We start from the raw sequence: 26794 nt of genomic DNA, 5'->3' as shown, positions 1-26794 counted from the left end.
ACAAAAAAATTCCAATAAAATTTCTAAATTATATAACTTCCATTTGTCTTCATATTACTGTGAAGATTTTTACGCACGGAAAGAAGAAGAAACATGGAACGTTAAGTTCTTAATTACATGTATTTTCTTATCACAAAGTTGAACAATTCCAAATATTATGAAAAATTATTGTTGAAATCCATCCGGCCACTCTTTATAGAGTCCAATTTGAGAAGATTCAGTGCGAAATCTTAACCTTTTCGAGGTTATGGTATTTTCATAAAGAAAATATAAATTTAGGGACATTTTCATATAATTTCTAAAGAAGTTAAGAACATATAGTGATGCCATGTGTGAGGAACAAATTACATTGTTGTATTCATGTAGCATTTCTATGCATTGTGAATATAAAAACAAGAGACAGGTTGGAAAATTAAATTTAGGACATTTAGGAGAAAGTTGTTTCAAAAGCCACTTTTAGTGAAGTTTTAAGGAGACATTTTAAAATGAAGAGACAACCCTATCACGATATTTGAGTTGATTTTAAACTCTCGTCTAAAATTCAGAAAATGGTTCCACAAAGAAATTACAATAACGTCAAAAACATTTTGCTTCTTTTATAATAGCCAAGCAATCTTTCTGATTTCCATAACGTTCCTTATATTAAAAAAAATACGTGTAACTAAAGAACTTCTTGCTCAAGTTGACGTAAAAAGTGACGAAAAAATTCTGTGAACGGAAATTTCACGAGACTATTTTGTCATCAAAAAAAACTTGAGAGCTCATCTCAAATAATTTTTGAAAATTTTTACAAAGCCTACAATTCTTTTAACAAAGTTTAAAACGTAAACTACAAAAATACAAAATAGAACGCTGAAAAAACACACACTTGACCTAATGATATAGTGACCAACTAATAGAAACCATGCCAACTTGTCATAACATCGTAGAAACCAAGTTTCCAATATTTTCTGCAATTCAAATATATCACTCTTGCAAGGATCTTTATTGTCGATCCCGTGAATTTTATAAACAAAACAAAGAACTCATATCAACTGAATGCTTTTTTCGTTTGTTTTCGTTAACAAACTGCGTACAAAACAAAACATATTTGAAAATTTGATAGGAAAATATACTTGTGTTAACAAAACACGAAATTTTAATTTATATCATACTAACATTTGATCTACACCAGGAGACAGAGGATCGTCCACTTCACGCTCAAACGGATCGGGGATGATCAAGGCATCACTAAATTGCTGACTGTACGATACTCGTCTCTGTTGCCTGTCTTCTTGGTAATTATTCTCTTCACTTAGACAATCCTCTCCGCAATCAACCGCAGATTCGCTCACAGTGGATGTGTTAGTAATCTTTTTCTTTGCAAGTGTACCGTCAATAGTTCTTTTTACGACATCCTCGATGGGAACTTCGATCAAATCAGGTGAGATAGACCCCTCGTTGGTATGTGAAGTATTCGATTTACGCTGCTTACGACCAGTGGATTTCCGCGCAATAAACCGATGTTGGTGATGTGCTTTTACATGAACAGACGGAAGGCCAGACAAAACTTCGCTCCTGGGACGCCTCAACGGCTGTTCGAGTTGTGAAGAGTTCTCCTCAGCGTCGATCGCATCGAAAGCGGAATGCATGGATAATCTTTCAGCGCTAAAGGATGATTCCGCTGGTAATGTTACCGTTCTCGTGGCCATTACTGCAGATTTATTAAAACCGGTGGATTCAGTTTGTTTCATAACACTGAAAGTTAAAGAACAGTTATTTACTTGAGCAGTAATATATCACTTTCTGTATGATGTTATTGACTCGTTTTAATTTGCCTCTGTTTATAACTGACCTTCTTCTAAGACAACCTTCTTCTAAGACAACCTCTTCAAAGAATTGAATACTACTACTACTACTAACTTAAGGTCATCAATTATTGCAGACGAAAACAACCGCGGACAATATTATCGCGATTCTTGCCAAAATTTCATCAATATCTTTCTTACGTTACCCGCAATAATGTCACAAAATTCGTAAGATTTTGCATAATAACACGGAACACAAAATTTAGACGGAGGCTCAATATTGCTTAAGATTTTTGTTAATTTACAGACTTAACTGTTGCTTGCGTGTTGCATGTTGATGGTGTACTTAGAAATCCCAAATTTTCGTGCCTGCCTGTGCAGTTAGGAAGGTGCTCCAATTTAAACTGTTTTCAACCACTTTTGTCCTCGTGTAACCCGTCGTATGACTTTTAGAAAAAAACAAAGTCTCGGAAACTATTGCAGTTTCTCTAATGTTTAACTTTAACTTTCTTGTTGTTTTTCTTTTTCTTTTAAGAAACTTAATTTAGGCTGTCTGTCGCTTACAAGTTGCTCAATTTTTCAAAGGTTTTCAGCTTTATTCTTAAGACGTTGCTTATATAGCACAGCTAGCCAGAAGAGGTTTTCCCCTCGCTATGCAAGTTCACAAAAGCTCCAACATGGCGAGGGGAGATGTTCTTGTGTAGATATAATCCAGTTTTACAATATTTTATGTCTCAATTATTTCTGTCTGCAATTGACGTAAGGTGAAGCGAGTAAGCGCATCGAAATACAACACTAATAAAACAGTTTCATCACTTACAATACAAAGCAAAAAATAACATAACTTTAGGTAAGTTCGTCACAAGCAAAGTCAAGTTACTTACACACGCACTCCGTATTTGGCTTCAAGCAATTGCTTTAAGTTAGGTAAAGTGTTACGTAAGTCAGCAGTTCCAAGTCCATTATGGTAGCGAAGCTGCGAAACAAAAATATTATATATTACTAAATACTGGATGTGTATAAAGATTCCGATTTATGCGTGTGTTGGTGTGCGCTCATTTTGCCTATTCCTATGTGACAAAAAATTGTTCCGACAGGGTTTTATAAACAACCTTGTAGTCTTAAACTTAAAAATGAAGATAAATTTTAAATTGAAATGTATAAGGTTTATATACGAGTATACGAGCTTATATGACTCATTTAAACATAGATTACTCATCTATTCTCCTAGGACTCATATACGAGATACAATTGACTATCCTTAATTCGAATTCCCACCTGGGGGGGGGTTGTTCCAATATAGAGAATTCGAACTTTTAGCTTCAGAATGAAAATTCGAATTACAGAGAGAAATTACGTTAATTTCAAAATCAAGAAAACTTAATTCAAGTTTCATTCAATCTTTATTTTCATAGTTTACACAAAAAAGAAGCTCTATTTGAAACGATTTCTTTTAACAATACGAGTGCACCAACGTTTTGAAAAGTAATGTTCGAAAGACAATTTTTAAATTTTAGAAAAACATTCGAATTTGTCAAAGCCCTGTTTACACTCTAAAATTCGAATTAGGGAGATAATCGTGCTGAAGGGATTGAAAAACTGTTCGAATTATAGAAAGTTTCGAATTTGAGAAATTCGAATCGTAGAAAGTTTTTTATCAAAGTTTCTTAAGGAAAATTGACGGTGACTGAGCACTCGTTCGAATTATACAAATGTTCGGATTATAAAGAATCGAATTAGAGAAAGTCAACTGTATATACTGTATTGACAGTACTGTGTATAAATAGTTTATATAGAAAACAGACATTTTGCCCGTCAATGCCCAATCAAGCTTACCTGAGCAATATTTTTATTCAGCAGAAACACGCCATAATGAAATTGAAATTTTTCTTTCCCTTTCGAATAGAGTGGAAATCTAAAGCACGAATAAAAAAATTAAGATAAAGTAACTCAGATAAGTGTTTGATAACTTGAAAAAAGAGGAAAATTTTTCTGTGGGTTATTTGACAGTTATTTGACAGTTCGCTTTGCAGCTAATTTATCCTTACGCAAAAACCTGGATTCGACGAAAACAAGTTCCCCTAAAATCTATTCCCTAAGGTATTTGTTGAAAGCTTTCTTATACCACCATTAACAACATAACCAGAAAACAACACAGGAAGTGAGATCTGCTCTTACTCTCTTTGTTTTTCTGTCAATTTGTCAGTGACGAAATCAACAACAGAGGAGCGTGAACCCAGCCCTCGAATTGGGTAACGTAATGGTAATTCTGAAAACTTTGCTATCATGTGCACAAGATGGCACACATTTCCCAAAGCAACAGACAACATCTCATCATCTTCACCTGTAAAGTAAAAAAAAATAAAAATATAAATGAAGTATCCCCGGAGGAACTTTCGCTATTTGCTCACATTTTTATTCGAGAGAGGACGCTAGTAGCTATTATCATTTAATATTATTATTTCTAAATGTTTGTACTGGATAGCCACTTTAAAATCGGAAACACTGTCATCAATGTTGGTCCGGTTTTTAAATTGATATATTAGATACAGTCAGTAGTACACTGTCATTAAACACCCAATCACCCTTACCCAGCATGTTTTGGACTTCTTAAACATGCCCACATTGTTTGTTCAACCACAGACCCAATGATTACGAAGCGAACCCCATAACTACTCGGCCACGCGCCCATAAAAATCAAGCATTTAAGATCAAAGTTAGATCTTTTAACAAATATACTTATATAAGTATCCAAAAGGCCTTTTAGCTGAAAAATCATACAAATATATGTTTTGTTAACAAATCTTTTTTAACAAAATTAAGAATAAATAAATCAAAAGTTCTATTTTCTGTTGTTTTTTCTTTTCCAAACATAAAATTTAGCTGAGAGTACGATACAGACCTTGCATACTATTTGTCTAAACAGATTAGATAGTTTAGGAGTACATACCAATAAATTCTTCAGAGTTTGGTAAACGAACACCATTTACTGCGAATTCACCTTTGTGTCCATCTCGAAGAGGTAACTACAAATAATTTACAAACATTACCTACAAATCTCAGAAAACAAAAGATGCTTTTTTTTTTTCTAATTTGGTAATAATATGTTAAGAGTTTATTTCTTGCGAATGTGGAATACAAATCAAATATAAAGTGCTAAGTTATCCTTAGATTTTATTGATGTTTTCAGTACTTACCAAAGATTACAAACTGTAAAGAAAAACTCACCCCCACAATAGGATATATATAACTTAATTCAGCTGCTAGTTGTCGACGACGAAAGTTTAAATGCGCGTTAATTTTAAGCAACGTTTCTCTGAAAACAAATCAAGTTGAAAATGAGTATAAATAACGGAACACTGCATACATAATTTGCAGAACTAGTAAAAAATTCTGATTACCGCGGGTGTGCTGTGGGTCAACAATATTTATACTTTTAAATTTGATTATATTATAGCCAATGCCAGAGCTTCATCAAAAACATTCACTTTGAAAGAATTTTCTTTCGTAAAAAAGTGTAAGCACCTACCTACGCTCAATGTGAGCTGAATGGCAAACTTTCATGTCAGATATATACTGCTCCAACTCATATATACGATTATTTAAATCTTTTTCTGAAAAATAAATTGGAAGTGTCAAGTGAAACAACCATACAGTCTAACACTTTCTTTGCTCTAACTCACAACGCAATCGACAATTAACAAAACCACATTAGCTATTTCTTGAAATTACCAAATAAGATCAGTTGGCAAATACTCTGTAGCCGGTAGACTGTGAAGGTACTGCTGTGTGAGTAGAAGATTCTAGGTGTGGGTCCGAAAAAAGATTTTACCTTGCTGTACGACAGCTTCCTGCTTAGTTGTAACTGACTTTTTTTCTACAAAAAACACGTTGATAAATAACGTTAATTCTTATAGTGGAAACAGTGATTCGTGGCACTCATATAATGAATCTCATAACTTCTCTTAAGTAAGGAAAACAGACATGTATGAAAAAAAAATTATAAATACTGTATATACGATATACTAGGTGTTAGCCCGTTGAAAGTCAACGGAAATTCGCTCGTCGCAGAGTCAATAAAAATATTTCGTATCAGTTATTAGTAGCTTGAAGATTTCGTGCGTATTTTTTGCATGAACCAATTTTAACCGACAGACAGACAACGGCTATTATTAATATAGAGGTAAAGTTTTAAAAACGCTTTTCATTGTCATTCAACAGATTACTAAAAATCAAGAGTTTTTGCTGCTTTAAAATTTGTAAAAACAAATTCTTTTGTCAAAATTTTTACCCATTTTTTGCACACAAACCCAACAAGTATAGTGTAACAAGAGTACAACAAGTAACAAACCGTCTAAAAGTTTATCTCGAAGTCGAGCCAATTCTTTCTTTAAAAGGTTATTCTTAAACACAAGGGCTTCTCGATCAGCAACCTGTATAAATAAAAAGAGAAGCTATCTCAGATAATAAAAATAAAAAAGAATAAGCAAAAAACATAGAAGATATTTAAATGAAAACTAAACCACTATATACTAACATTATTCAAAACTCAAGTAACTAGTCGGTGGCCCGTGGAAAATCCACGGGTTTGCCTGTTCTTTTTAAACCGCATAGCGTGCGTCTTGCTACATTCGGTACCATTTTGCGTGAGAGACAGACGCATATGGGTATTATATTATAGACTAGGGATACACAGGATCGCCTGTGCTATAAATTTACCCGTGGTAACAAAGTGGACAAATATATATAGATTTAATATTCGTGTTTCCGTAGCACGTTTTTCTAACTCAGCGGGGGGTTCGCGCAGAGACAGACAGACGGAATACGGCTATTATTAAAGAGACTAGTCGTTGCCCGTGGAAAAATCCACGGGTTCGCCCGTCCTTTATATTTATCCGTCGCAACAAAGTGGATAAAAATATATCGCATTTGATATTCGTGTTTCCGTAACATCATTTTCTAACTCAGCGGGGGGTCCGTGCAGAGACAGACAGACGACGGCTATTATTATAGAGATGATTTTACACACCTTCCTCCTTCGGAGTTTATTCTGCGCTAAATTTTCTTCCATTTGCTTTTTAACATGATCGACTTGCTGACGGGTTTGATATATTGCTTTTAGTGTAAAATGAGCTCGTAATAATGAAGCTTTTTTATACGATGCCCGAACCTCAAAATAAAAAACATATAACTTATAACATAAGTATAAGATATGAGATATGTTACAGAAGATTAGTATAGGTAAGTAAAGAGGAACATACCTGATTTTGTTCCACTTTGATGTATCTACTGAGCAGACCTTCATCGCTTCTCAAGTTTAAATCATTCTGTAATTTAAAAGTTTAAGAACTCGCTGTTACTACAAAGAAAGTTTAAAATTTCAATGATAAAATACGATGTTCTATGCAAGCAGTATTGGGAAGGAAGAGGGGCTTAAGGATGTAGAGCACAAGTTGGGTAACAGAGGGTTTTAAGCACACTTTTGCAATGCTCCAGAATCTAGGTTCCCATATCTAGGATGATAATTGTGTTTGCAGAACATCAAAACGCACATTTCAATTATTTCGAATTTTCCACCAATCAAAATGCAAGTATCTCAAGTAACAGCCAATCAAAGTGTGATAAACCTCTCACCTGATTAGCACATGCTGTTTTATAGTAACCACCAAACATTCGAAACATTAAACAGTTTGTTTCATACGATTGGTCGTGTGAACGAAGCTGAGAAAAGTCAATAATAATTATCAAATAAAACAGAATAAACGTCAAATGATTCTATATACAATTCAGAGTGACCACAGATAATTCATAATTATAGGAGAATTTAGGAGGTTTCGGGGTACAATTTTAGGTGAAAACACTATAAAACATGCAAAAAATATTCTAATATTTGCCAAAATATCAGAGGAAATAAAGAGTTACTAATAATCAAGCCTTTTTTTAGATGCCAGATAGACTGTTCATTTTAAATTGCAGTAGCCATGTTTACTGCAATTTTACTATATAAATATGATTCATCAGTGCTGTTGTAAGATAAACATAATGCTTAATACAAAAAACAAAACAAAAAAATTGGATGTCACCAAATGCAATTTTAGAATATTTTAGGAGGAATCAATACTTTGGGTCTAAATTTTACATTATTTAGAACATTTTAGGAAGTGTGGCCACCCTTCAATTGCATTCAAATCAGTGTTTCCATCTGACAGACAATTAAAGGGAAAACAAATTTTACAAAAGGTTTAGGTTTCTATTTACAGTAATAGTAAAGTTGTGCCAGGATTAACGATTAACTTAGTGACGACTTTCGCACAAACGTTGTTGAACATAGTCCTTTATTATTTGTTTTAGTGTTAAAAGCGATGTCGAGTGAGTTCAGAACAGGGTGTCCAACAGATGACTTGGTTCTTATAGCAAAGTCGATAAAAGAATTAGTTGAAAAGTTTGATAGTGGAGAAAAGGACTGGAAGAGAAAGGGTTGAAAATGAATGTTGCAAAGTCTAAAAGCACTAACAATAAGTCAAGTGTGACCTTATAGTTGGCAGCCGCTTAACTTTTGTCATAAGCACAAGGTGAAATATATAGGAAACGAAGTGTTTCCAGCTTTAATGATGATCGTAAAGATAGTTAAGAACTTCTGGTACTTAAGTGATATGTTAGTTAGTGAGGGTGAGTTCTGCTTGGAAAAAGTTCAGAGAATTACTTTTTTTGTTGACTAGCACAGTCTTCTTGATTGAGGCAAAAGTAAGATTGTATGACGTCTGTGTAAGAAGTGCATGTTGTACAGCAGTGGGACATGGATAGTGAAATAGAAAGATCTTCGCTGTTTAGAAAGAAATAGGAGAACAGATAGGTGGATTTGTGACACCCGTTCGAGAGACAAAAAGAGTTCAGATGAGCTAAAAAGCAGGATAAGTAACCGTAACAATTATATATGTTATCCAGATAAGAAGAGTAAGTTGGTTACGACGTTTGGAGGAGGATAATTGGGTTAGGAAGTGAAGAGACTTTGGGGCGATGTCCAGAGGTAGACTGAAAAACTTAGCAGGAAAAAATAAGGACAGACTTAATACAGAGAAATTTTAGTTTAGAACAACACAGTATAAATCAAATTGGAAGAAAGGTCCTTAATACTCTGTTCAACACCAATGCTACCTTGGAAAACAGTTCTTAATCCGCAAATGATGATAAAGATTTGAAAAATTTGCATATTTATGGCTCTAAAATTACATTTTAAAAAAAATTATATTTTACCAGAGATTATACGATTAAATTCTAAAACTGAAAATATGGATTTACAGCCTGTCAAGTAACCTACCTGTTCTCTACTATATATCAATCCAGAAAAATGAACATTGTAACTTAAAATAACTTTAAATTCTTTTGTTCTTCTTGCTCCCCAAACATGAACTAATATAGATGCTAAAAGTCATTAAGGAAACATATGATGCATGCACTCCAGAATGAATTTAAAGTTGCGTGTAATTCACAGATACATGAAAAGATACAAGCTTTGTTGATGTCTGGATGTTGAGAGAACACCCTCGAATCAAATTCTCTCCAATTTGGATTCTAAGAAAGACATTGCACAATTGTTAAAAAAACTTGATACAAGCATTTGCAAGTTGTATTGTATTTAAAAAACAGTCCTGAAACCAACTGAGAATTCTACAGAGAACAAATAAAGAAAAGAAAAGTTTGTAACTTGTCGGTTATTTTTAAATACGTTTACACAATTTCTTCTTTTTTTTGCAAATCCTCTTTTTACTATAACCAAAATAATTTTTATAGTTTTTTCCTTTTCTTTCCAATGACAAAATTTCTAAAAATTGACAAACGAAAGAGCGCATCCTGTAGAAAATAAACAATCTACATCAACAAGAAGAAAGATACAAATAAAATTCCCCCCTTATGTTAATGTAGACATTCTTTTTCACTCTTTTGGTAATCCAAACCATAATGTCTATTACGCCTGTTTACAAAACGTACATTTCCTGCCTTTTACGGAAAGGCAAGTTGTAATGTTAACATTAATATTTAACAAGGACAACCTTAACATTGGTATTGTGTCTAAGTCTTCCTTTATTTTTTTATGAATTACTTTGTTGGACAGTCCCATGATTTCAAGGATTCTGCCAGCTATTTAGCCATTTATTTTGCCCATTAAAAAATAACTACTAAACTTAACTGAATTGATTCAAGATATTATAACATTTATACCCATTTTATATAAACCTGTTGCAATAGAAAACAGTTGCCAAAATGTGATAATACTGGTGTCCTCTATAAACCTCGTAAAAGGAGAAAAGAATTTACAAACCATGAGCGCATTACAGTGAAGAAAGTTGCATTTGTGAACAGAATGCCACAGGCCACATGCAGAGAAGTTTTAAGAGCAAAGAAGTGTCAAAATACAAAAAAAAGGTGTTAAAATACAGGTGAGAATTATTTGAATCATAGAAGAAAAGTGATTTCAAATTAGAAAAAAAGTCAGCCATCATAACAAAACATGTAATACACAACACATGATAGTTTCATAAAAAGTATCTTGCTTTTTTTCTGTCTTTTATGCCTTATCACGCTGCAAACGTAAAGGACTGATAATTTTTTTACAAAACACTGAAGACTTACCAGTGTATCATCAATTGTTTCACTTTGATACAAAACTATAAAAAAGATTACAGTAAGGTATGGTAAATATTCATGGAGAACACAACAAACTATTCAATTTTAAGTTGAACTGTCCTAACCTAAAAATGCCATTTTATTGCGTTAAATTTTTAAAATAATTATAACGTAATTCAGCTAAGACATTTTATTTTTAATGTTTAATCCTCAAAATCCTATGGCATCGACGGCATCATGTTTTTATTTTACTATTTATTATATACTAAATTTTCTAGAGTTTTATTGTCTACATTTTTTACCAGCAAATTTTTAAATAATTGTTCTTAAAACTGATGGCATCATGCTGTCTTAAAAATATGCACAAGTGTAAAAACAATCTGAGTTGAAATGCACCTTTACGCTCAAATAATCAAAACCGGAAATAATTTTTTACCAGCAAATGTCTAGATAAACACATAAATTTGGCTGGCAAATATAAAACATACTTGTTTCAGGGTTATCTTCTGCATGTATAGTAAAATACAAGCTAAGAAGAGAACATTTTGATGTTTGTCTTGTGATTGGCACTAACAAAGAATCAATATTACGACCAATGATGCATGTCAAATGACGTAATCGACGCTAAAAAAATAATATGAAAAACACATGATAATTATTCAAAAGAGGTCTGGGGGAAAAACAAATGCAACCACATTTAAACACATGCATAAGCTTATAAGACTATAGGATCAAGTATAAAAAAAAACAATGATTTTTAGATTCAATATTGCATAAATAATGCATTTTAATGTCCAGCAGAAGAGATGAAAAACTCTGACAAAAAAATAAAAATTTTATATTTAGATACAGTATGTAACCAAATTATATAAGCTTTTCTAGAATCTACCATTTTAAAATGTTAAAAATAAAGAATCTAAGTTTTTGTATAAAACATTCAATCAAATAGCTCCAGCAAGAAAAGATTATAAAGAAATTTAATGGGATACTATAATTTATTCCTGGAAGTATAATGGCATTTTTAATACAAAGTTTGCACGAGTAGTTGTACTTCTTTATTTGTCACTTCAAATTTTTTTGTGGCCCCTGTATATCTCATTTCCTTTGTTCTCTCTTCTTCTTATTTCCAATTTCTAATTTTTTCTTATTTCTAATAAAAGTTATAGGATTGGACAGGAGTATTAACCCGACATGTAGAGTTTTATATTCCATAACTTAATATAGACCACACACCATTACTATAGTTTGTGCATACATGATGCATAAATATAGTTTTGCAGACTTTAAAAAAAGTTTTAATAACTGTATTCTGTTAGCATGACAGAATTGTCAGTTAGCATTAAACTATGTGCTAATCTTTCAACCATTTTGTACCAATTTTTTTTAGGCATTCTAGATGTGCTATGTCATGCATGCCATGAGCAAATTGTGGCGTGCATGTGTGGTTATTTGCACGGCACTCCTGTTCAGGCCTGGGTTTAAGTAAAGAAAAATAGAAGTGTGAAAAATGTTATTGTTAAAAATAATGACAGCCATAGTATCAATTAAGAAAAATAAAAACATTTTATTTTTTTAAGAAAAATTAATTTTTAAAGCAAAAGCAAATTAAGAAAAAAGAACTTATATAGCGACTCCAACTTAATTAGTTGCTCTACTCTACTTAATTAGTAGTTTACGGTCGGTCGGTGGGCGGAAAATTTTTTTTTTGGCAGAATGCATGGTCGGAACAACAAAAAAAATAATAAATAACAGCGGCGAAGAATGTTACGACAAGCATATTTTTGGATATGTTTGGATAAATTTGTTCTCTCTTGTTATGAATTATTAAAATAACTGGCTGTCAAGCTAAAAATTTAAAATACTTGCATGCTCAACAACTTGTTTTTAAAAGTTATGCAGCAAGAATATTTCTTGCGCTGTTTTGAAAGTTATACAGAATATACTAGTGATGTTTTGAAAGTTATACAATAAGTTATATTTGCGCTGTTTTTTTATAAATAATAAAAAAAAACAGAAAAGTGATTTTGAAAAAAAAAATTTAGTGTTCCTTTAATGTTTTTTGCGCAGTCTTATAAGAAAATCTAAATTTAAGTGCAAAATGTTTTTCAGACTATAGTTTAGTTGAAAATTAAGTCTTAAGCAGCATTGAAATGATTTATTTAAAATTTAAAACGGAGGAGGGTATTCTACCTTGGTTTTATAATTTTTCCTAAATGGTATCAACTATAAGTCTTGCAGTGTTACATTTTAGCAAACATTTATAATAATTTATAATAGGAGGGTGTTACGACAATAATAATCTGTCTTGTTTTTCACTTGTATTATAACTATTTTTAGCGAAAGTAGCTAATTTTTGTTATAAATCACATAACTATTTTTGTGATAACAAAATTAGTGCATTGCGCATTTTAGTTTCATTGCAACAAATTACCATGAACAAAGAATTAATTGCAAGTGGCTTTAACAATGGTGGTCCTAAATTAACGTCATTGATTCACTTTGTTTGTTGATTATGTTTTTGAACTCATTATATTTTCACAAGATGGGATGAAAAAATGTTTTTTTTTTCAAAATCTTTTGCTTGATATTATTATTTTTTTGTTTTCGTAAAAATTAGGGTTGGTCAGGCCCGTAGAACAACTATTTAAGTTGGAGTCAGGTAATTAAAAAATAAAAATAAAACTGGTTAGATCTTTCAAGATAATGGGACCTTGAGCATAAAGGAGGTTGTAAAATTTCCTCTATTATTATCACCCATTAGGGTCATTTGCATCACCATTAGGGTCATTTGCTGTTGAATGTTTCAACATACCTGCTGCGTGCAAAGATTGGTATGCCTTCTAGCTTCAGATCTTGGTCTGTATCGAGATTTTCCACTACCAGACATGTTTTTGCTTTTAAGTCATGAAGATTTATGATATATTTCTAAACATCGTTAATAAATAATAGTAAATAATAGTTTCTAGCAATAAAAAAAACACAATTATATACAACAACAACGTTAGGGAGTCTATATGCTGGCATTAAAAAAATAAACCTTATATTTACAGTTGTTAAAAACAAATATGATTTTATACAATTTTCTATCAGCAGTTAAAGCATTCAAAAACAGTGGCAACAGGTTAACACATTTTTTTAAAACACTAATTTAGTGAAGGGTCATTGCTGATGTCATCAAAATTTAATGGATCTTATCCATTGTTCTTTGGCCTAAATGGAATTCCATGGGCATAAAAGACTAATTATTACTCTTCCACTAATATTCTTACCAGCAACTCTTTGGTCATACCCAGGGTTTAAATAAGTGGATAGCGAATCGCAATTCGCGACATAATTTCCTCTTTCTTACATATCACATATGCTATTGAACATAAAACTCACAGATCAAATACTGATATTGCAAAATATGCAACTGGTTTATGACCTGTTGTAATTCAGGCCTACTAAAAATTGTAAGCGATAACTTTTGTGCACACTTTTTTCACTAGTTTCAAATTAAAAAATAACTTTAAATGGAATAACGATAACGATATATTGTCTGTTCCATTTGTGAGTGCAATTATGCAAACTTGTTTCATTTGCGTCTCATCAGTTTTCCGTATATACCAGTGAAGGATCACATGACTAAGTATCAGCTGCAATCGGCTGTAACCCGAGTCTACGTAATTCTTTATTTAGGTCAAAAGTCAGCATATTAGGTAGGACGTACAGGTCAGCTTTAAATAGGCTTGCATTGGTTAATTTCTTCACAATAGGACAAAAATTATTATTAATCCTGGGATGGTGATCATAATGTTTCTTAGGAAAGTATAATCGCTGGGATTTTAAAAGTATATAACAATCTTACAATTCTCAGGTTTAAAAAATAAAAAAGTTAAAGATAAAAAGAATCTTTGACAATAATGGAATATCATTTTAAGTATATAATGATTTTTATGATCCATCGTTAGCTGCCATTCAACTTTCCTTAATTTAAGTTGCACATAAATGTTGTTTCTTCCACAAGTATATATATATATATATATATATATATATATATATATATATATATATATATATATATATATATATATATATATATATATATATATATATATATATATATATATATATATATATATATATATATATATATATATATATATATATATATATATATATATATATATATATATATATATATATATATATATATATATATATATATATATATATATGCGTATGAACAGTAGAGTACAACACTGATAATCTAGATATACATTCCAAAACATATGATAAAATCCTATCATATATCTAAAATAGTATTATCACGTTGCCACGAACGAAAATCATCATCAACAGTTCCGATATTGCCTCGGATATCAATTCTTTGGCATGTCAGTACATGTTGTGGGGTTTGAATTTCACCACAGACGCAATTTGGGCTATCAACTAATCCAATTCTATGCATGAAGTTAGCATATCTTCCGTAGCCTGAGCGGATACGATTTAGCAACACTTTTTGGTACCTGGGTTAAAATTCCCAGCCACTCCCAGCTTGTTCCACAAGTAGTCATATAAATACTGTGTGTTTCACAAGAAGTCACAAAGTTTAATTAATGACTCAACTTAACAACTTTTTGGTACCTGGGTTAAAATTCCCAGCCATGAACATTGCTGGAACTTGTGCTATGCTTGTTCCCAAAGTCTAAACAGCACCCCCTGTACTGCACAGGGGTTGCTATTTTGGGATAAAGAAATGTTGTTACTTCGCATTTTTTTTGTGATTTTTATATTTCGGGATCGCTTCACAAACAAAATTATTGATGCTGAGGGTGTGTGATTTATTGTGCAAGTGCTTTTATTGCTCTTATTGATTGGTCTGTAATTAAACCTTTTGTTGTCACATGTTACATACTTATTTTTTTATAATAAAATATGACAAAATTTAAGGGCACTTTCTATTCATTTTAGAATGAAATACGACAATGCATTATGCTTAATATCATTTTAGAAGGAAGTAAGGCAGATCTCCCCTAGGCTGGTTTTCTTGTCATTTTAAAGCAAACTAAAGTGATTTTTAACAATCCTAGGATCAATTTCAAGTCATGTTAGAATGAAATGTGGTGATTATTACACATCTCTATTTAAAAATAATTCACTTTGCTACAACAAAACGTGATGAAATAGAGCTTAAACAACATCATATTTTGTTTTAAAACTATCAGAACGAGGCAGGTTGTATATATAAAACTTAAAAAATGCCATTTTATGTTCAATGTAAACTTCATAGAGGGAAAAACAAGAAAAAAATATCTATATTTCACAGATCATATAATGTCTCTAGATCTGACTATCTATATGTGCAATGATAAATTTTCTGCTAGATTCCTTAATAATAATAATAATAATAATAAATATTTAAAGTGGCTAGCCCAGAAAATCACAAAAACCTATAGTTAGTGGATTGTTTCCACTGGGGGCCACTAAAATAACAATAATTTAAAGGAGTTAGAATATTATTGTTTTACACATCTAAATCAACAATTGAATTTTTTTTGAAAACAAATTTAATTATATATAGAAAACTTAAATTAATTTTTTGATTTTCTTATTATTAGAAGGATCAGAATTTTGAATATCATAATGCTCAAATGGTAGTAGGTAATGGTAGTCAAAATTTGACAAAAACATGTTGCAGATAAACGGTAAACATTCTTTTTTATATTATTTGATAACAAATGCACTATGTTTTGTACTTGTTATAATTTTTTAAACTTTGGAGGCAAATCATTTGGTGGCATCCACTAATGTTCTGTTCAGTTACATTTTAACATATCTATACTTTTTGTGAGTTTTGGTAAATTAAAAATTCTAGTGTCAAGGCGTAACTGTGAAAAAAAAACCATAACCTGTTATAATATGTTTATATTTTCTCCCTGCAAAAAATTGCAAGCTCTATAGCTTTTGTATGCATTGGCAAGTCATCTGTAAGGATGAGGGGTTCTGAATTTAATGAAGAAAATCCTGTTACATAAAAGTATATGTCTAAAATAAATTTTAAAGGCCACCTATCTCACATACTGCCTTTAAATTTACTATCATTTCTCTTTATGCATATGGGATTTCTTGGGTGACATACCATGTGGTAAATCGCACACAGCTTGTTCAAACCAACGATTTGTTTTAGAGAAGCTATAGCTAGCTAGCTAGCTAGCTAGCTACCTTTTTTTCTTTACAGAGAGAGAGAGTGATTGATTGTGTACAGAAAGAAGGAAAATGAAATTTAACCAGCTGTTAATTTATTCACGTGATGACCTCGGACATAACAAAAAACTTATAGCTGCGACAATTGCTGGTTGTTCCATCTGTGCAATCACTGACGTCAAAAGTTGTAATTCTATCTTTTAATTTCACAACTACCTCCACCGCTGTAAATGTGCCATTTTTAAAAATTATGAAGACCCTCTTGTTTATGTATTTATTTTTATCTGTCAATGCCAATCTCGTTCCCAATTTCTTCTGTTTTTAGTGGAATCACAAATATGATGCGTAGAAAGAATTTTATTCCCCAAAACCAATTCCGCCTTCTTGAGAAAAAAAAGTTTATTATCGGATGCCAATCGAGTATATCAAAACTTTAGCTGTTCTTTCTCCAGATTTCCAGACAATTTTCATTGCAGAAAGGGTTAAGAGACAGAGAATGGAGGAAATGTTCAAATTCTTGTTCAAAATCTCTAAATCCTGGATTGCCAGCAGTGTGATCTCCGCAGCTATTATGGATCTGCTTTTAATACTTACCTCCATGATAAGAAATGTCGAAGAAAAAAAGTGCTTTTAATGAGACTTTTTACAAAACATTTACTATAAATGCAATCGCGTAGAAACATCAGTAAACGCCATTGCATAGCTTTAACTTTTAGGATGATTTCGTCCTTCTCAAAATTTAAGTGGGATACAATTTTTCCTTTTTGAGAAGCTTGATAAGTTTTTTAAATAAAGAAACAAACAACCTACGTTTTAGGATTGTTCAAATTAATTTTAATCGGAAGTTTCAGTAATAATCGATGCCTAATTTCTTTGAAAAAGGAACGCTGTAAAGTTCTAAATTTAGCAATTTTTTTACTTTTCCATTATTTTTTTTTCTTTTCTTTAGATTCTGTCACAAAGGAGTAGATACTTTGCTTAGTACGTACAACTTTGATATGTTAGCCAGTCAAACAAGAGTGATACTGCCGCTTAAAATCACCATTTTAAATTTGTGAATACACCTATTAAGCGCTTTTAATATTGTGTAATATACAAGTATTGATATTAACAATATATTTGGGGCGTAATTGGTTTATGGGGATAAAATTTTCCAACAAAGAGGGCTGCCGTTTGGGGGAAAATAGAGAGAGGTAAGGCAAAAAATTAAATCCTCACTGAAATATTGAAGACAAACGCAAACGGAACTTTATCCGACAACATCGAAAAGGAATCGACCCACAAACTTTCCCCATGTAGACTACAAAGAAGCATTTCTGAAGTTTGCTACAATTAACACATTTCAAGGATTTCAGTTTAACCAAATAATCCACGTTCTATATCTGCTGTGACAATCTATACTATAATTTTTCAGAAATTATTTTGCCTGCTCATTTTATTGTGTAGGACTTGAAACACTGATCAAAGTAATGTACAGCATCACGTACTTTGTTCGAATAAGGACATATGAAGTTTAGAAACGAATTTTGAAAAAACATGTGCAGGAACACAAAGGAGCTGTTGTACGCAAAGTAGATCCAGGCAAAAGTGAAATTGCGGACCATAGCTGGAAGAAAGTTCATATTATTGACTACTGAGACAAATACAAAGATCATAGACCAACATTCCAATTGGACAGCAAAATAAAGGAAAAGTAAGAGACTATAAGTAGTTTATCAGAAATACTCATATCAGTAGCATTTTCTATCAACTTTCAGAAATAGGGTTACCTGTACTTCAGAAAACAAATATTTACAAAAAGTGCAAAATGGTTCGAGACAAACGTAACATCATAAAGTGAACTTTTAAAAATAGAAAAATTCTATTGCTTCCATCTAGGTCCGTAAAAAGTTAATTACTTTAATTGCTATGATCTGATTGGTTCATTTCGATCCTCTTATTTTCTGCCCAACTAATAGTAGCCAAAGATAATTAGGGTCATTGCCAATCGATAACAGCTGTAGCTGTCGAAACTGAACTACAATAAATGAACACATAAGTGATAACATTTCTGAAGTTATAATAGACTAGCCGATAAGCCCGTTGAAAGAACTCACTTAGGCAGAAAAACAATGAAAAAAAAGACGACGTTAGCAGTGCATATAAAAAAATATTTTAGAAGATTTTTTTACCCGCTGCCACTAATGTTTATAGCTTAAAATGCCAATGAAGAAAATGTAAGAATCATGAGTTGACGACAATTGAGGACTAATGAAGGCATTATTTTTTGTCCCAGGTTGTCCCTTATTACCCACGAGGTAAAAAATTAATATAGTCCTCACTTATTAATTTAAATTAGGATACTGAAGTTAAATTAATTTTATTGATGTCGTGACGTTTATTTTGTCAATTAACATTTGAGATATTTTCGTCACCAGACAGAAAGACACAGTCTTCGTTTTATTATACTGTTCCAAAACGGGTGGGTTAATCCATGTGTAGGAAAATGGTTCCATTTTGGTCGCAAGTGGTCCAAGTTAACAGGAAATGACGTCAGTTATTTTCACCCTTTTTAAAGTTATTTGACCCAAACTTAAAAGTGTAATGCAATGGCTTCACTAATTTAATAAAAATCATTGACGTAAATCGTTGCTACGTGAAAATAAGTAATTTCTCGGTGAGAAATTAAGAAATAGTTTATCACTTATTTTCACGCAGAAAAAGTGAATGTCTCAATTGACCCTCACAAACACACTGCTTTTTTGTATTATTATATAAGACTAGTCAATAAGACCTGTGGAAAATCCACTGAGGCAGAAGAACAATGGAAAAGCACTGTCACTGCACTCTTTGATAGATAAAGTCTAAAAGAACCCGACAATACTCAAAAATAATTTTGAGAAACTTGTTTACTTATTGCCTCTGTTGAGTGGAGCTAGAAACACTGGTCGAAATAATGTATAGTATCATTTGCTTTCGGGAAAAGATTAGGGAGTTATAAGGGTTCGAATATTTAGTGACGTTATCAAGGACCCACAAAAGTACAAAAAAATTTTTTGTTCCATTTACCTCTTTTTTAAATAGAATTTGAAACGCTGCCCAAAAAAATGTGCAGAATCGTGTACTTTTGACACGGGGGTTAAAAAGATATTGGGGTTTAAAGGTTTTTGATGACGTCACTAACCTGTCCTATGTCTGGGAAATTTGTCCTGTTTTGTTCTCAGGTGGTCCATAGTTGCCCACGCAGAAGCTTACCTCATTGATTTTTACCCGTTTCTAAGTTTTTTGGCCTCAAACTGCATTGGCTGCAACATCAATTATAAGTTCTTTGCAATGGCTTCATTAACAGCTGTATTGACGTCAAAATAATGTTTTAACATCAAATACATGATTAGAGTTAATTTGTCACCAAACAAATGCGACAAAAACATCCTCTTTGCAAAACTCACATTATTATGTTTATGTTTTATGACAAGTTTTAAGGGCTTTGATGAGATCTACTTAGGTAGAAGAACATAGGAAAGGTTTGAGGAATTTTATGACGTCAGCTAAAAGTGTCTCTTATAAAAATTGGAAACTCGTTGCATTCATTGCAAATAAAAGTTGTTGTGCAGAAGTGCACACCAATTAAAAGTATAGAATCATTTGCTTTTGACGAACAATTACAAAGATATTGGGATTTAAATGTCTTTTGTGACATCATTAAACCATCTGTTTCAAAACAGGTGGTTTGACCCAGCTTTAAGAAGATGGTCCTAGGTTAGTCTCAGGTTGCCCCTAGTTACTCACGCATATGATGACGTCAGTTATTTCCATTCATTTCTAAGTAATTCTCCTCCGTTGATTAATTTTCGCGATTAGTTTTTGCGAGTTTCACGAAATTTATTCGTATTTCCATATTGAATGTAAACCTTATTAGGACAGCATAAATATATGCAGCCACAATTTTATAAAATGGCTTATATAGATATGCGTGGCTAAAAATATGTTAAAATATCAATAATGTGAAAAAATAAATAATGAGACTGCACAATTCGTTATTTCAGAACTACTTTTTTTGCCAAACTCAATCACGACAGTAACTAACTCAGTTTGAAAAAGAAAATGAAATAATAAAGAAAATGAATGCGTTATCGAATTCACTTACGTATTTAATTTTGATTAATTTTTTAAATATTTACGCAGTATTTACACAGTACTCTTTCTTTTCTTCAAATCTTTTAGACTGGTGTTGAGTCGTGTTTCGTAATAAATAACTCATTTTGTAAAACCTGCCCGTTTTGTATTAAAAACGGCTCATTTTGTAGTACCTGCCCGTTTTGTATTAAAAAAGCTGACGTGTTTTGTAGTACCTGCCCATTTTGTGTTAAAAAACCGGCTCCTTTTGTAGTACCTGCCCGTTTAGTATTAAAAACGGGCTCATTTTGTAGTCTATCCTTTTTGTATTAAAAAACTGGCTCATTTTGTAGTACCTGTCCGTTTTGTATTAAAAAACCGGCTCATTTTGTAGTACATGTCTGTTTTGTATTAAAAAACCGGCTCATTTTGTAGTCTGTCCTTTTTGTATTAAACAAACGGGTCATTTTGTATTAAAAAAGCTGACGCGTTTTGTAGTAAATTATCGACTAGCTAGTGAATTGAGGGGTCTTCACATGATGAAGAAAAACGTTATCCTTTGCATTTGTTGCACCAGTTGCACTTGTTTTACCAAAGCAATGAAAAACATATGCGCTGTTGATTCTAATTATGCGACAACTAAGACGGTAACCGATATTGTTACAAGAAAATTAATAAATGTTCTAGACAATAACAAAATATAGTGTTGGCAAAAGCAAAAGAAGTAGCTGCGATTATAGAAGTGTGTGATGTTATTGAAAAAACTGGTTTTTTTTTAAGATAATGATATTTTTTGATATAAATTCATTTTTTAGATATCCAGATAATGTTTTCAAATTGCATTTGCTTCGTAAAACCTTTTCATTGAAAATCGAGCTGAGCAGTACGGTTTGATTTTTTGACCAAAAAAACTGGTGGTAGACCATCTGTTTACTTTGCAAACAGGTACGTTTAATTAAACATTCAGACCATCATTTTATTATCTTACAAATGGTTTTAGGCTTTTTAAAAACATGAAAGGCGTCATTGGAGCAATCGACGGAACCCCCATTTCCATCATTGGCCAACAACAATATAATATAAATTATATTAATCCAAAGGGGTTTCCATCCATTATTTCGCAAGGAGTCTGTTATCCAAGAATGAATTTTACAGATTTTTTTGTTGGATGGCAAGGCTCCGTCACGATGCCAGAGTCTTCTTAAATAGTGAATTGTTTCATCAAATTCACAATAATCCGTTCACAATGACACCTGGTGGCACGCACAAGACTTTAAACAATATTTTTAAAATTTATCAATTAATTTCTAAAACAGTTTCATCTGCTCACAGTGCATCCTTTTTAAATGTAGTTCCAGCACAGCTTCCCTTTCTGTCTCACGCTGTTTTTAGCTTTCCAACAACATTAAAACTGATTTTGTTTATTCATTCATCAAATTTTTGTTACACTTCCTCTTCGAGAAAGTTGATGTTCCGCTTGACGACAACGTAGCTGTCCGAGTTACGTTATTTAACCTAATCAATTCCTTAAAAAGAAGAACAAATTTTTACGGTTATTTAGTAAAAGATAACTGTTAGGTTAGGATATCTTGTTTCGTGTGACATCTAGTATTTTAAAGAGAATCTATCACAAATGTGTATTAGCAACGAGGAGTGATAAAATTGGAAAATATGCATATTCCACCGGATTATGTATAAAGGCCAGGGCTAGTATTATTGTTAGTATATGTAATAACCGGTTCTTAACCAGATTTCTGACTTTATCACAACCCTGGTAACTTATACATGTAGAATGTGATCAATTAAAAATTATCCATATTTCCTGGAATATGGATGATTATTAATTAGGGTTATTTATATTATGATAATAACCAGCTAATAAGCATAATTCCAAATCTATCACAATCCACGTAACATATGTATAACAAGAGGTCTTATGGTTAAACGGGTGTCATACAAGTGACCCCATAATTTGAGCATTATGCTGTTTTACATCGAAGGACATAAGCCTTTAGGTGCACTTTTGTCGTGTCACATTCGTCAACACCATCTGAATTTTAACATGTCTACTTTACAAGCATTACAAAGCAACACAAAATTTTAAATAACATTGTTTGCAACCGCGAAGATTGGTAGATAAATATTGGTAGCAGTAGGCTGCAAGAGCTCTGCTTTGGAGTGTATAGGAGAAATAAACATTGTTGAATAATCTGGTCGTAGTTTTATGAATAAATTCATTATGAACCAATTCACTGCCCGTTAGTCTGCCACATTGACACGCGTGTGTGTTAAAAAGAAATAATGTACACGATCACTTCTGGTGATAATTTTAAAAGCCTTTTCCTTGAATAGATTAAGTCCGAAATTGTTTTTTTTTTATCTCAATATTAAGCAGATATTAAGCAAGGTAAAATCGGATATCCGTAACTATTCAGTCGTGTTTGTGATGTTCGACGACGCGCAGCGGAATCGAATATAAAGAAAGCGAGACTTAATAATCACGATATCCGATTTTACTGCACTGAATCTCTATTCTATCATGCACCATTGGAAAGGAATCATTATCTAAAGTGGTGTTCTTGTTTCTTGTTGTTTTAAAACGTTCGCCTGATTGCTTATCCTTTGTGTACTGCCATCGAAAACAATAAAAGATGGAATGCGATATAATACATCCTCTGTTTGATAACTTTTTTCTTTTTAATTAATTTTAACTCTCCATCTGATTGACTTGCGTGTATTTTTTAAAGCAACTATATATATATAAACGAAAGATAAGCGCCAGAGAGACTATCGAATATTTTGAGCAGATATTCGATATCAGATATCTGCTGAGATATTCTAAAGGCTGCACGAATATCCAAAAATATTCTGTCAGACCATCCCGCATGAGGTGCATGATAATATATATTATTATATTTATTATTATTGCTTTTTACTGGTTATTTAATCTTTTTATATAGAAATAAAAAAGTGCTTCCAAATTATTACATGCGTTCAAAGGAAATATTCGTGTTGTTATGTTTACATATAAATTAAAATAAAATAAGAAATTATTCTATTTTCTTATATAAAATAAAACTAGAAACTACTTTTAAACTCAGGTTATTATATTTTAAAAGGAAAATTATGCAAAAGTTATTTAATATTCAAATCGAAGGGGTAACATGGCTAAAATTTATTTCGATTTTCAAAGGAAGAACTTCGACTTAGCTCATAGTTATTTACGTCAAAAACATTCAAAAATTTTGATCAAAAAGATGGCATCAAAATTTTTATTAGCTGTGAGCGCTAAAATTAATCACGTAAATTTAAACTAAAAGTTTTTAATCCGTGAAAATTACTTCGTTAAATTTTTCAAATTTTTTTGCTCTTAAAACATTTTTCCTTTAAAAAAATGCACACACTATATTATTGAGAAAAGTTCTTTTTGAGATATTTTTTATTGCTTTACTGGGTACGGTTGATATTGCTGTTGAGGGGGTGCTTGCATCATTACTCCCGGTTGTTGAACAATCACTGTGGAAGGTGGTCTTGACTGAAATAAAAGAACATAATGATTCGTCATTATGTACAAACAGTAACAGGAATTAGTATTTTACAATAATAAGAACTTACTGTGCAGCAGGTAGCCGCACAACCAAGGATGGAAGCAGCCAGTGTCACGATAGCACCAATGACCAAAAAGATGACGATGACGTAAAGTAAGGTAGAGATCGATTTCAAGTCATCACAGTTTGAAATATCTATAAAAAAAGAACGATTTATTAAACGAAAATCCCTATATTAAAAGCCGTGTGTTCAAAATGGTTGCTGTGTTAACAGTAGATCAGAAACGCACGAAATGCTGATGCATATAACATCTTTAGAAGCAGTGGATCTGTGGATTATTCCACGGAATAAGGAGTAGTATCTCTATAATAATAGCCGTCGTCTGTCTCTGTACGGACCCTCTGCTGAGTTAGAAAATGATGTTACGGATACACGATTATCCAATGCAATATATTTTTATCTACTTTGTTGCAACGGGTAAATATAATGGACAAGCGAACCCTGAATTTTTCCACGGGCAACGACTAGTTAACAATATTTTTCGATTTAAAAAACAGAAAATTGTTTTGTTTTAAAATGGATACCAGTAATAAGTTTCGTTTTTCCATCAACTGTACACCTGCAAGTGTTTCCAACCTGTATGCATTGATCTTTCACGTTGGAAATAGAAGCCAATACGGCCAATGCAATTGCTACTATGATCGTTCCCAAACCTTGCAGGATGAAGCACAAAATGTTTAAGATCATAAAAGCAATCATCTATAATTGAAAGATGTATAATTGTATTAAAGCTAAAATTAAAGGAGCTACAAAACGGCTGTTGTTTTTCGATTTTTCGAAACTTACACGAAAGTCGAGCCTAACGACATCTTAAATATCATATAGGGCATCCAAATATACTTGAAAATGAGAAAAAAGTTTTCTACATATCATGGATATCCATAATTTATTTGATATAAGCACTAACTTTGCTTTTAAATCCAGTTTTCTAATAAAATAAATTAAAACTTTTTAAACTAGTTAGCCAGCTACCTCCTTTGAAATTTTGCATAGAAACATACGACTTTATTACACATAAAGCCAGTCTAAGCAACAAATATGATTTTAAAATCTTTTTTGAGGTTTTAATTACCTTCTTAAAGCTAGTAACATATCATTTTTTAACAAATACACTTTCTCGTGTCGTCTCTGTTCCCTCGTCAAAACAAACCTTCGATTTACTGATAATTAATACATTTTTCCTTGTTTGTTGTTCCTTGTTTTACCGCCAAAAATAATACTGACTGAATAAAGATTTACCTTTTTTTTAGAAAATAAAAAAAAAATAGTGGCAAATTTGTCATAAAAAAGTTATTATTCATAAATAGGTTGTCTAGACGTGTATGTGATTCTAAAGTGTGTACAATCTCTTGCACCTAGGCCTTTTGAGTGGTCCGTTCTTTACACGCCATTCTTCAAAATATGCAGGGATTGTGCTTACTAAATCATTTCGTAGCCCCTTTCATAATCAAATGAACTAATGTCACAGATAGCTTTGAAAATAATGTCTTAAACTTAGCCTCGTACATCTTTAGGTAAAATTTATCACAAATATAGCGTTTTTACTATGTTTACTTTGAGCACTGTCTCTTAAATTACTTAACACCACTGAATCTACTGACTCTACTTACCGCGCACTTGTTTTTCGTGAAGCCTGTTACAAGACCCAAGATTCCAGGCACGATAAACTAATATAGAAAAACAATTATTATGCTAGCAACCAAGTTGCTCTTCATAAGACGAAGTTTGGGAAGGACTAAAAAAATAACTAAGAAAAAAATATTCGGGTTAAGGGTTTTGAATATCTATTTACTAACTCCAGAAAGTCAATCCTAAATTATTAAGTTAAATTCAAGTTTTTGTTTGTTTACGTACAAACCACTGCATGAAAAAATATGCAGCCATCTGGGTTATAATACTTGCACTTATGTAAAGAAGAGAAGTTGTAAAAAGCAAGAAGCATATTGGTATATCAGCATTAGTACACTTAGTAGAATTCCTGGTACAGTCCACATTTCATTATACAATGTTTTCTTAAAAATAAATAAAAGAAAATACCTAAAAACCAACTTACAGGTATTCCAGCCCAATATGGAGTCAGGCTAGTGCTCATTTCGGCTTTTCCCACCATTACAAAAGAACATATAATGATAACAAGGGCAAGAACGAGTTCAATTGCTCCAAGAATCATACCTCCCAATGCATGACCTTTTAAAATCTCTCCAGCCATTTTTAATATTTATTTTAAAAAATAATCTAAAAAAAACTTTTTTCTTTAAACTTTTAATTACATCACAACTAAAGCACTGGTAAAAAGGGACTGTCTAAATAATGCGCAAATTTTAAATACTAATCGTGTTTTAGAAAAAAAGAAATAACGGCATAATAAAATCATCAGGGTTTTTTATAACAATGAAAACAAACATCTATAATGAATAAATAACTTCTGTTATTCTTCTTTCTCTTTTCTTATTCAAAGTCAAACTTTTTTAAATTATAGCCGATATCTGTTC

General features: G+C 31.9%; 2 protein-coding genes across 2 annotated transcripts; both read right to left on the bottom strand.

Moving 5' to 3' along the window:
- Window positions 1-761: 761 nt before the first annotated feature.
- Window positions 762-13386, bottom strand: LOC130635827 (UV radiation resistance-associated protein-like). Its single transcript, XM_057445315.1, has 17 exons — window positions 13225-13386; window positions 10901-11036; window positions 10419-10453; window positions 9296-9359; window positions 9106-9209; window positions 7422-7508; window positions 7049-7114; window positions 6817-6957; window positions 6139-6220; window positions 5620-5664; window positions 5317-5401; window positions 5016-5103; window positions 4738-4813; window positions 3966-4131; window positions 3624-3702; window positions 2672-2763; window positions 762-1737 (listed from the first exon to the last, which is right to left on the bottom strand). Exons 1-17 carry the CDS (start codon window positions 13297-13299, stop codon window positions 1149-1151), a joined length of 2010 nt encoding a protein of 669 aa, XP_057301298.1. The 5' UTR covers window positions 13300-13386; the 3' UTR covers window positions 762-1148.
- Window positions 13387-23412: 10026 nt separating this feature from the next.
- LOC130635824 (uncharacterized) lies at window positions 23413-26563 on the bottom strand. Its single transcript, XM_057445312.1, has 5 exons — window positions 26356-26563; window positions 25913-25969; window positions 24827-25001; window positions 24309-24436; window positions 23413-24228 (listed from the first exon to the last, which is right to left on the bottom strand). Exons 1-5 carry the CDS (start codon window positions 26509-26511, stop codon window positions 24133-24135), a joined length of 612 nt encoding a protein of 203 aa, XP_057301295.1. The 5' UTR covers window positions 26512-26563; the 3' UTR covers window positions 23413-24132.
- Window positions 26564-26794: the final 231 nt, after the last annotated feature.

Source organism: Hydractinia symbiolongicarpus, chromosome 3 (assembly GCF_029227915.1).
Source record: "Hydractinia symbiolongicarpus strain clone_291-10 chromosome 3, HSymV2.1, whole genome shotgun sequence".
NCBI classification, from domain to species: domain Eukaryota; kingdom Metazoa; phylum Cnidaria; class Hydrozoa; order Anthoathecata; family Hydractiniidae; genus Hydractinia; species Hydractinia symbiolongicarpus.
This window is presented reverse-complemented; position numbering and strand designations above follow the sequence as displayed.

What these genes read in the sequence shown, in the direction of transcription:
- LOC130635827 (XM_057445315.1), bottom strand. Translation starts at nt 13,299, where the DNA reads ATGTCTGGTAGTGGAAAATCTCGATACAGACCAAGATCTGAAGCTAGA. An exon ending in TGATATATAGTAGAGAACAG is followed by an intron (nt 7,509 to 9,105) that starts GTAGGTTACTTG and finishes GACTTTTCTCAG; the next exon opens with CTTCGTTCACACGACCAATC. An exon ending in TGAATAAAAATATTGCTCAG is followed by an intron (nt 2,764 to 3,623) that starts GTAAGCTTGATT and finishes TTTGTTTCGCAG; the next exon opens with CTTCGCTACCATAATGGACT.
- LOC130635824 (XM_057445312.1), bottom strand. Translation starts at nt 26,511, where the DNA reads ATGGCTGGAGAGATTTTAAAAGGTCATGCATTGGGAGGTATGATTCTT. An exon ending in TCACGAAAAACAAGTGCGCG is followed by an intron (nt 25,002 to 25,912) that starts GTAAGTAGAGTC and finishes TTTCAATTATAG; the next exon opens with ATGATTGCTTTTATGATCTT. An exon ending in GTGCGGCTACCTGCTGCACA is followed by an intron (nt 24,229 to 24,308) that starts GTAAGTTCTTAT and finishes CTTTTATTTCAG; the next exon opens with TCAAGACCACCTTCCACAGT.